This window comes from Crotalus tigris, unplaced genomic scaffold (genome assembly GCF_016545835.1).
Source record: "Crotalus tigris isolate CLP2741 ecotype Arizona unplaced genomic scaffold, ASM1654583v1 scf7180000017989.1554031673:749699, whole genome shotgun sequence".
In the NCBI taxonomy this organism is placed as follows: domain Eukaryota; kingdom Metazoa; phylum Chordata; class Lepidosauria; order Squamata; family Viperidae; genus Crotalus; species Crotalus tigris.
This window is the reverse complement of record NW_024096759.1, coordinates 314,431-325,000: the sequence shown is the minus strand read 5'-3', so window position 1 is coordinate 325,000 and position 10,570 is coordinate 314,431. Positions and strand designations below refer to the sequence as shown.

At 47.5% G+C, this 10,570-nt stretch overlaps 1 protein-coding gene across 10 annotated transcripts in view; it reads left to right on the top strand.

Annotated features, from left to right (window-relative positions):
- The window catches only part of BAG6 (BAG cochaperone 6), a 40,797-nt gene that overhangs the window by 24,341 nt on the left and 5,886 nt on the right, over positions 1-10,570 (top strand). For all 10 annotated transcript variants that reach the window (XM_039346351.1, XM_039346352.1, XM_039346349.1 and 7 more), the window contains 6 exons: positions 1,019-1,188; positions 1,301-1,354; positions 4,885-4,987; positions 5,077-5,201; positions 6,763-6,909; positions 10,351-10,410. In XM_039346351.1, the coding sequence (XP_039202285.1) occupies positions 1,019-1,188; positions 1,301-1,354; positions 4,885-4,987; positions 5,077-5,201; positions 6,763-6,909; positions 10,351-10,410 (659 nt within the window). The remainder of the gene's footprint in view (positions 1-1,018; positions 1,189-1,300; positions 1,355-4,884; positions 4,988-5,076; positions 5,202-6,762; positions 6,910-10,350; positions 10,411-10,570) is intronic.

Genomic DNA, 10,570 nt, shown 5'->3' with positions numbered 1-10,570 from the left:
CCCTATGCTGGTTTTTTTTTTGCCCATAATAAAGGTTGATTTGATTTAATTTGCCGCTTCTGCTTAAATGCAAGGCCGTTCTTTGATTATGGAGCCTGGCGTCTGCCTTTATTTTCTTTCTCCTCGTGGCCTCAATCTCGAAACGGTGTTGAGTAGTCAAAACAAGAAAAAGGAAGAAATGTTTTGCTTTTGAATATCCAGAATATTTGGCTTGCTGCCGTTCTAGCCCTCCCATGCAGGCATCTTTTGCATTGCAGTTGAGGAGCTAATGTTTAGGGTTAATTTTCATCCCACCAGCATTTCATCTGCAGCTGAGATGGAATTAAAAATAGTCCTGTTTAGCTACTCAGAGACTCCCCTGTTGCTCTTCCCCTTGGATCCATCCTTCCTTTGCCCAGTCATGTTCTCTGTGCTCCTGCTGTTAAATCTTCCAGCAGCCATTAGTCAGAATAGAGCTGGAAGGGACCTTGGAGGTCTTCTAGTCCAATCCTATATCATTTCCGATAAGTGACTATCCAGTCTCTTCTTAAAAACCTCCAATGATGAAGCACCCACAACTTCTGAAGGCAAAGCTGTTCCACTGGTTGATTGTTCTCACTGTTAGAAAGTTTCTCCTTAATTCCAGGTTGCTTCTCTCCTTGGTGAGTTTCCATCCATGGTTTCTTGTCTTGCCTTCTGGTGCTTTGGAAAACAAGTCGACCCCCTCTTCTTTTTGGCAATTCCCCCAAACACTGGAATACTGCTGTCGCGTTCCCACTAGCCCTTTTTTTCTTCTTCTCGAGACTGGCCAAATCCAAATCCTGCCACCTTTCTTCATATGTTTTACTCTCCGGGCCTTTAATCTTCTTAGTTGCTCTTCTTTGCACTTTTCCCAAAGTCTCAGCATCTTTTTTTTGTAATGTAAACTGGATGTAGGCTTCCAGGTGTGGTCTTACTAAGGATTTATAAAGCGGGACCAGGACTTTGAGGGACCGGTGACACCCCCTGTTTATTTTTTTGCTCCTGTCTGTTTTTGCAGGCTTCTTCGGAGACCTGCTGTCTTTGATCTGCCAGAACTTCTCCATGGTTGACATGGTGATGCTGCTTCACGGCCAGTTCCAGCCCCTGCAGCGGATTCAGCCCCAGCTCAGCCACTTTTTCCGGGAAGAGTACCTGCACGGCCAGGAGCCCACCGACCGCAACGTCCGGGTGAGATGAGCCTCTTCTGACCTGGACGTTCCTTCTCCACAGGTTTCCCCCCCTCCCCTGCTGCTCTTTGCCTTCACAGGCTAATAACGGCCTTCTCTTTGGGTTCTTTCAGATGGCCACCTACAGTTTGATTAATGGCTTGGAGGAATATGTCCGGGAGAGTTTTGTAAGTTTGAGTCCACTTTTCTTTCTCTGCTTTGATGGAGCTGGGCGGTTTGGGCTAGTGAATGGGAACCGCAACTGGCCCCTCAGCCACACTTGGAATACTGCATCCAGTTTTGGTCACCACGATGTAAAAAAGATGTTGAGACTCTAGAAAGAGCACAGAGAAGAGCAACAAAGATGATTAGGGGACTGGAGGCTAAAACATATAAGGAACGGTTGCTAGAATTGGGTATGTCTAGTTTAACGAAGAGAAGGACAAGGGGGGACATGATAGCAGTGTTCCAATATCTCAGGGGCTGCCACAAAGAAGAGGGAGTCAAGCTATTTTCCAAAGCACCTGAAGGCAGGACAAGAAGCAACGGGTGGAAACTAATCAAGGAGAGAAGCAACCCAGAACTAAGGAGAAACTTCCTGACAGTGAGAACAATTAATCAGTGGAACAACCTGCCTCCAGAAGCAGTAAATGCTCCAACACTGGAAGTTTTTAAGAAGAGACTGGACAGCCATTTGTCCGAAATGGTGTAGGGTTTCCTGCCTGAGCAGGGGGTTGGACTAGATGACCTCCAAGGTCCCTTCCAACTTTACTACTACTACTACTACTACTACTACTACTACTACTACTACTACTACTACTACTATTATTATTATTATTATTATTGTGTCAGTGGGTTTGGTCGAACCAAGTCAGTATTTATTACAGTTCAAAGACCAGAAGCAAGGTAGAAGCACTCAAGGAATGTCCATTTAAAAATTCGAGAATAAAATAATAAATAACAAATAAAATGTATGTTAAAATCACAGTTTGGCATCCAGCTTGTCAGTTGCACGTGAACAAAACCCAGCATAATATAACATCAGTCTTTAAACTGTGAGGCCAGTGGCTTTAAATCAGGGGTGGGCCATTAATTTTTCCCAAGGGGCCACATGAGAAACTGGGACTGCTGTTGCTCCGCCTCCTGGCACTTCCGCCTCGCCTCTGACCGATGCCACTTCCGTGTGCACCATTACCCCGCCCCTGACACTGCCGTTGCTCCGCCCCTTGTTGCCACTGCTGCAGGCCATTGCCCGTGGGCCATAAAATATCCCACATCTGGTTTAGATGGATGCAGGCCGCTTCAGAGCTCCCTCTTTGACCTCTGGGACCGTCGGGACATCTTTGGATGTAGAGCCATCACCTTTTGCATGTACATAGAATGCTTGATGTACAACCGGTCACTAAATCACCATTCATAGTTAAGACTGAGCTGAAAAATTGACCTATGACCCAGATTCAGAGTTCTGGCAGTCAGGCCCTCTCCATAGTCGCCTGCTTGAACTTCGAATTCTCAGCGACATTTACAGCGTCCTCCATTACGCGACTCTGTCCCTTACAGTGGTTTTGCTGGACGCTGGAACTTCCAGCTTTTAGCAAAACCGTGTCAATAACAAACCGTTGGGTCATTTAACAACCGTGCTACGTGTTTGGTGACAGATTGACTGAAGACTGGTGATTCACTTAACTGCCACAAAAAGGTTGTAAAATTGGGTTGGACATGCGACCAGCCAGACATACGACCATAAGGGGCAGGTTCCATTACAGTTGTATATCAAGGACTGACTTATAAAGTCTGGAGATTCTCAGTCATCCAGGTCATTGTTGTACGAAAGGTGCTTTTTCAAGAGACAACTGGACTTCCGTGTTTTGTTTTGTTTTTATTTGAAGACATTTCACTTCTCATCCTTCAGCTCTGACTGGGTAATGGGGAATGGAAGGATTTATACTCCTTGCAGACAGCTGGTCATTTACATCCTTTTAGAGAGTCGTTGAGGCCACTTGGAGATTTATCTGTATCTTCAAGGTCACCTGAGTAGTGCAAATGGGTGTGGAGCCTTTTTGGAACTGCTGAAAGTTTGCACTATTCAGGTGACCCTGAGGACACAGACAAGCCTCCAGGTGGCCTCAACGACTCTCTACAACAGTGGTTCTCAACCTTTTTAATGCCGCGACCCCAACCAGTCGTAAGTCAAGGACTACTCAACCAATTGTAAGTCGAGGACCACCCAACCGGTCGTAAGTTGAGGACTTTCCCTGCCCGGGAGCGCCGCGCATGCGTGGTGCCCCCCCCGCGCCGGCCGAGGTGTAGCTGGCAAGCGGCAGAGACGGCGCAGGCCGACCACCGGCTGGGCCACCAGCTGGCCCAGCCCAAGGGAGGTAAGGCACCCGCTGGGCCCCACGCGTACCAGCAACCCTCCCTGCGCCCGCCGGCCTCCCACCTCCCACCCCTGGCCCTCTTTTACTTACATTTTTAGTAGTTGCTCAGCAGGGAGGGGTGGAAACTTCCAGACAGCTCGCCTTCGCTGCAGACAACTTGCAGCACCGTTTGCAGAATGGGACTTTTGGCAGGCTCAGCAGGGCAGAGACAGCCTGGACAATTCCTATTGGCTTTTGAAAGCCAATAGAATTAGACTCTATTCAAGAGAGTCTATTCTATTGGCTTTCAAAAGCCAATAGAATAAAAGGGAGTAGCACAACTAAGGAAAAGGGGGGAAAAATGGCGGACTGCGTTGTTTGGCGACCCTCGTAAAATGGTCGTTTGACCCCAAATGGGGTCCTGACCCACAGGTTGAGAACCACTGCTCTAGAAGGAGGCAAATGACCAGCTGTCAGCAAGGAGTGTAAATCCTTCCACTTCCCACCATCCAGTCGGAGCCCAAGAAACTTCTTGGATGAGAAGCGAAACGTCTTCAAAGAAAACGAAGGGAGTCCAGTTGCCTCATGAAAAAAAAGCATCTTTGGGACAACTACCTATAACGGGGATCTTCAAACTTGGCCCTTTTATGACTTGTGGACTTCAACTCCCAGAATTCCTCAGCCAGCGTTCAGACCCATATGCTCGTTCCTTTATTCTTTGAAAAGCAGAAGTTCTGCTGCCAAGGGAAGTTGGATTTTGTTTTTTTCATTTGTAAAAGAAAATAGTGCTATTCAATGCTATTCAACACTACCTCCATCCCCACTTATTCTGTACGTCTGGCCAGCTCTAAAAAGCAGTGGGTTGGAAACTCCCTACCAATTAAACCTAATTTTCCAGGCGTGCTATGTTTTTGTGAGGTCCCAAACAGCAATCATAATACTCTGGATTTGTTGTTGTTAGTTGCGAAGTCATGTCTGACCCATCGCGGCCCCATGGACGACGTTCCTCCAGGCCTTCGTGTCCGCTACCATCTTCTGGAGTCCATTTAAGTTCACACCTACTGCTTCAGTGACTCCATCCAGCCACCTCATTCTCTGTCGTCCCCTTCTTCTATTGCCCTCAATCTTTCCCAGCATTAGGCTCTTCTCCAGTGAGTCCTTCCTTCTCATTAGGTGGCCAAAGTACTTGAGTTTCAACTTCAGGATCTGGCCTTCTAAAGGGCAGTTCAGGGTTGATCTCCTCTAGGACTGACCAGTTTGATCGCCTTACACTCGGGTCCTTTAATAATCCAGATTTCCTTTTGGGTCTGTTACCTGGTTTTTTTTGGCCCCCCCCCCCCCCCCCCCCCCGCCTTCCACAGGCCTCTGTCCAAGTCCAAGATGGGGTTGACATTACCCGTACCAATCTGGAGTTCCTGCAGGAGCAGTTCAACCGAATCGCCACGCATATCTTGCACTGCACCGGTAAGAAGGTGACGGCAGCGTTGGAGGAAGCTTTCCGGGGGAAAAAAATGTTACCTGGCCTTGCTCACGTGTGCAACTTTTTCTTCTAGATCACACCTTTGGATACCGGCTGCTTGAGCTGTGCAACCAGGGTCTCTTTGAGTGCTTGGCGCTGAACCTTTACTGCTTACGAGGGGAGCAGACGGCCCTCACCACAGTCATCAACGACCGGATTGTGAGTGACAAGACAATTGGCCTGTTTTGAGGAAGGCCTCTTGAAGATCTGAGAACTTTTGTGTGTGTGTAACCTGGAGGTGGAGTTGCCACCTAACCTCCGTGATGGAGCGTGCAGGCAAGGGGAGGGGGGAGGCTCACGTGCTGTTCTGCCCGAAGGATGTGACAAAAATCCATCCTTTTAAAGACTGTACAGACAGTCCTCGACTTAACAACCGTTTGTTTAGTGACCGTTTGAAGTTAACACTGAAAAAAGGGACTTATTGTGACCGTTTTTCACACTTAACAACCATTGCAGTATCCCCACGGTCACATGATTGAAATTTGGGTGCTTGGCGCAACTGGTTCATATTTACGATGGTCGCAGCGTCCCGGGGGGGTCATGTGATCCCCTTTTGAAGGACCTTCTGACACTGAAAAATCAATAGGGAAGCCAGATTCACGTAACAACCTTGGTAGTAACTTAAGTGATTCACTTAACAACTGTGGCAAGAAAGATCATAAAATGGGACAAAGCTCATTTAACGAATGCCTCGCTTAGTGACAGAAATCTCGGGCTCATTAGCGGTCGTAATTTGAGACGACCTGCATATCGCAATCTCGCCGCTACGGGTAGCCCCTCTTGATGACTGCTCGACGTTACGGTGGACTTGAAAAAAATTATTTACAAATCACCCTTAAAAGTCACAACTGCTGTAGCATCCCTGGGGTCCTTGTGATTGCATTTAAGGCACTTGGCATCTAATTTGCCTTTATGATCAGTGAGCATCCTGTGGTCCTTGTGATTATGTTTTGCGACTTTTTTTGTTGTTTTCGGGCCAAAAAAACCCCAGAGTGGATTCAGACTTAAGATCATCTGATTCCCTTAATGGCCACATGATTTGCTTAACCATTATAAAATAAGAGTCTGTTTGGTTACATGGCAACTTGACTTACGACCAAAATCTGGGCTCTGTTTTGATTTTAAGCCCAGGACTACCTGTGTTGGTTTCTTACATTTTGGTCCCTGATTCTTGTAATTCCAAGAAGCTTTCAGATAGCACCAGCTTTGAAAATATTTTATGAACTAGGAAACTGGCTGTTAGGTACAAGTCACAGGCATGGGGGTTCTCTCTAAGGCAGTGGTTCTCAACCTGTGGGTCGGGACCCCATTTGGGGTCGAACGACTATTTCACAGGGGTCACCAAACAACACAGTCCGCCATTTTTCCCCCCTTTTCTTTGGCCACGCCCCTGGCACCCGGTGATGTATAAGTGGTTGGGGGTCACCACAACATGGGGAACTGTATTATGGGGTCGCGACATTAGAAAGGTTGAGAACCACTGCTCTAAGGTCTGGATCGTTTGCTCAAAACATCTGCCTGTTGCTTACTTTTCTGGGAACTGACAGCAAAGACCTTTTTTCTTCTTCTTCTTCTTCTTCTCTCTTTCCCCTTTCCTCTCTTCCTCTTCTCTGTTTCTCCTCTTCTCCTCCTCTCTTCTCTCCTCTCCCCTCCCCTCCCCTCTCATCTCCCTCTTCCTCTTCCTCCATCTTCCCTCTCCCCTCCCCTCCCCTCTCACCAGAGGCGGATGTCGGCAGATATGAACCCGTCCTTGGTGAGCTGGCTCACCACTATGATGAGCATGCGCCTGCAGGTCATCCTGGAGCACATGCCAGTCACAGAGGAACAGATCTTGCAGTATGTCCGCAGGGTGGGAGACCCCCCACAGGTAAGGGGCTATTGGGAAATCAATGGGTCAAAAGAGGAGGGAAAGGAAATGCCTAGAGCTTAGGGACCGGCAGCCACGGCCAAAGCAGAGCCTAGTTGTCAGCTGGCAGGATAACAGCTCAGGGCTCAGAGGTGACTCCCCAGCCAAGTCCTTTGGTAAATCTTCGCACTGGAATTGGCCTAAGACAGTGATGGCGAACCTTTTAGAGACCCGAGTGCCCAAACTGCAACCCAAAACCCACGTATGCATCCTCAGGTGCCGGGTGGGCGTGGTTGTGGCCCATTGGGTGGGTGTGGCCCATTGGGTGGGCGTGGCTGCAGTGGTAACAGCAGACTGGGTGGGACTAAAAAGTTTAATCAATCAATTCCAACTTTGCAAGGTCTTTTTTTTCCGTGAGAAGTTGAAATTGACTGATTGAACCTCTTTTTTCTTTTTGCACACGGCAGCGGAGGCCTAACAAAAAGGTTTTATAAAACCCAGCTGAAGGCCTAGGACTGGGGCGACGGCGCACGTGCCCACAGAGAGGGCTCTGAGTGCCGCCTCTGGCACCCATCCCATAGGTTCGCCACCACTGACTTAGGGACTGGCCAGCACTGGCCTAAGAACTTCAACTGTGCAAGAAGTAGTGGCTGGTGGTGCTTCATTTGGGGGAGGTTGGGATGGACAATGCCGGGAAGTCTTTTTTAATGACGGGATGAGCCCTTTGGAATAGTCTCCAGTTGGAGGTCCTTGTGTTTCCAACCTTGCATTGTGAGCCTTCCAGAGTTGTTTGCTAAGAGGGGTGGCTCTAGAAATCAATAAAATAAACGTAACTAAGTAACTGACTAAATAAATGGCATACACAAATTACCTTCCTTCCAGAAAAAAAATTGAAAAGAGCTTTTCCAGTTTTTTTTTAAAGGGTGTCAGACCTACCACCACTTAAACCTCTCATTAGAAACCATCCTTGGCTCTATTTATTGCGAAAGGTATCGTTTATTAGAGATCAAGTATATTGCAGGATTGCAAAGCCAGAACTGAGAATCTCTTTTCAAAGTCCCTAAGTCAGTGGTGGCGAACCTATGGCACGGGTGCCAGAGGTGGCACTCAGAGCCCTCTCTGTGGGCACGCGCGCCATCGCCCCAGTCCTAGGCCTTCAGCTGGGTTTTATAAAACCTCTTCTCTTTAGGCCTCTGCCGCCATGTGCAAAAAAAAAAAAAGAAGGTTCAATCAGTCAATTTCAACTTCTGGAAGGGGGAAGTTCTTGCAAAGTTGGAATTGATTGATTGAACTTTTTCCAACTTTGCAAGAACTTCCCCCTTCCAGAAGTTGAAATTGACTGATTGAACCTTCTTGCCACTGCAGCCATGCCCCCCCCCCAATTGGCACACCCAGCCAATGAGGCACACCCACCCGGCACTCAACGATGCATAAGTGGGTTTTGGGTTACAGTTTGGGCACTTGGTCTCTAAAAGGTTTGCCATCACTGCCCTAAGTTTTACTTTTCCCTCCCTTCATGTTCTCACATTGTTCACTCCAGTGTGTCCAATCGGATTAGGGCAAGATGTTTTCATAATGATCAGCCCAAGCCGTACTTTGGTATGTAGCTCCCTCCTCCTCCTCCTAGCTGGGTGACCTTGAGGCAACTTCTCGAAGAGATACAGCACCAACTTCCCTTTACCCAAACATTCCCCCCCTTCCCCTCCCCTCAGTTCATGGCAGTCTATCACTGCGTAGCAGTGAAGCACAAGTAAGCATAAGGTGGCAGCTGACAGAGGGGGGTCTCTGCTTTGGTACGTTATAAGATTTATTATGGTTGTGTTTATTATTGTGAACTGATCAAGGGTCTTCTGTGATTGTGGTGGGATTACAAATCTGATTAATCAGCGAGCAAGCCAGTAGTAGCATGAGTGTTGTGATAATGGGGCAGCTGTCTGGTCAGTTGCGGTTAGCATAGTGTTCCTAAAATCCCAGAGAAAATGTGGAGTATGTTACTGCTCGGGTGACTATTGGGAAAAAATAAAGAACAAAAACCCAGAAAAGAGATAGATTTGAAGGAGGCTCATAAGGATAAAGAAATGTTAATGTTTTTTTGTTTATAACCTTGCGCTACAAAGGAAAAACCAAGAGCAAAACCGTGAAAAACTTTACAAGAACGCATATTCTAATGAAAATACCTAAAATCAAACAGTATAATAATAATAATGATGATGATGATGATAATGATAATGTTGGAAGGGACCTTGGAGATCATCTAGTCCAACCTCCTGCTCAGGCAGGAAACCCTATACCATTTTGGACAAATGGCTGTCCAGTCTCTTCTTAAAAACTTCCAGTGTCGGAGCATTCACCGCTTCTTGAGGCAGGTTGTTCCACTGGTTAATTGTTCTAACTGACAGGAAGTTTCTCCTTAGTTCTAGGTTGCTTCTCTCCTTGATTAGTTTCTACCCGCTGCTTCTTGTCCTGCCTTCAGGCGTTTTGGAGAATAGCTTGACTCCCTCTTCTTTGTGGCAGCCCCTGAGATATTGGAACATGGCTATCATGTCCCCCCTCGTCCTTCTCTTCATTAAACTAGACATACTCAATTCCAGCAGTCAATTTATTTTAAAATTTTGTGCCAATTTATTTTAAAAATGACCTAAATAAAGATCAATGGTGAGGTTTTTTTAAAAAAAAAATCTAAAGGATAGCTTTCAGAAATAAGGGACCGTCCTTTATAATAAAGGACATGTGATCACTGTAAATATTAGCATCTCTTTTACTTATTTTTTTTTTTAAAAAAAACAGCTTTCAACTTTTTTGCAATTACACCAGACATGTCAAACACAAGGCCTGGGGGCTGGATGCGGCCCGCGAAGTGGTTTCATGTGGCCCACGAAGCCATCCTGGAAACAGTGACGGAATGGCCCTCTCTACCTTGGCCCTGGCCCAGGCCAGCCGGGAGCCAATATACAATTTTGTGGTGGCCATCTATGCTGAAACGCATTCAGTCTTAGCTCCATAACGCACACACCCCCAGCATGGCCTGAGAGGAACAGTGAGGCTCTTCCAGTGGACCATGCTTGGCACTTGCCCCGGTCCCACCCCCTTCTGCCAGAGACCCTCAGATCTGTCCCACTCCTGCCCAGGGCTCCATAGGCACCCTTGACACGAACTGTGTAGAGCTGGCCATGCCCACCCAGTAGGCCACACCCACTCCATCCACGCCCACCCAGTAGGCCGCACTCACCCGGCCCCCTGAGGGCAGCTGCAATGCTGATGCGGCCCTCAATGAAATTGAGTTTGACATCCCTGAATTACACCCTTTGCAAGCTGGTTTAAGATTTCGTATTTTCCTGGTGCTTTTGCCTCTTAAGAAGTTGGGTGTGAGCAGAGCAGGGTCCAAAAAAGGAAGATGGCAGGTAAAGACCCAGAGTGCACTTGCCGTGGCTTTGATACCTTCTTTTCCTTGCACCTTCTCAGCCCGCTCCCGAAGAGCCCATGGACGTCCAGATTGCAGAACAGGCTCCAGAGACCGTGCAGGTATGGAGTGGGAGGGTTGTTTTTTTTTTTTTTTTACACACTTCCTGGCAGACTGCGTGATGGGTGTGTCTCTTGCACAAGTGTGAGGTAATTGTAGTGCTTGGAGGCTGTAGGTGATGATTTGCATCTGTTGAGATCTTCAGGTTTTTTTCAAATGGGG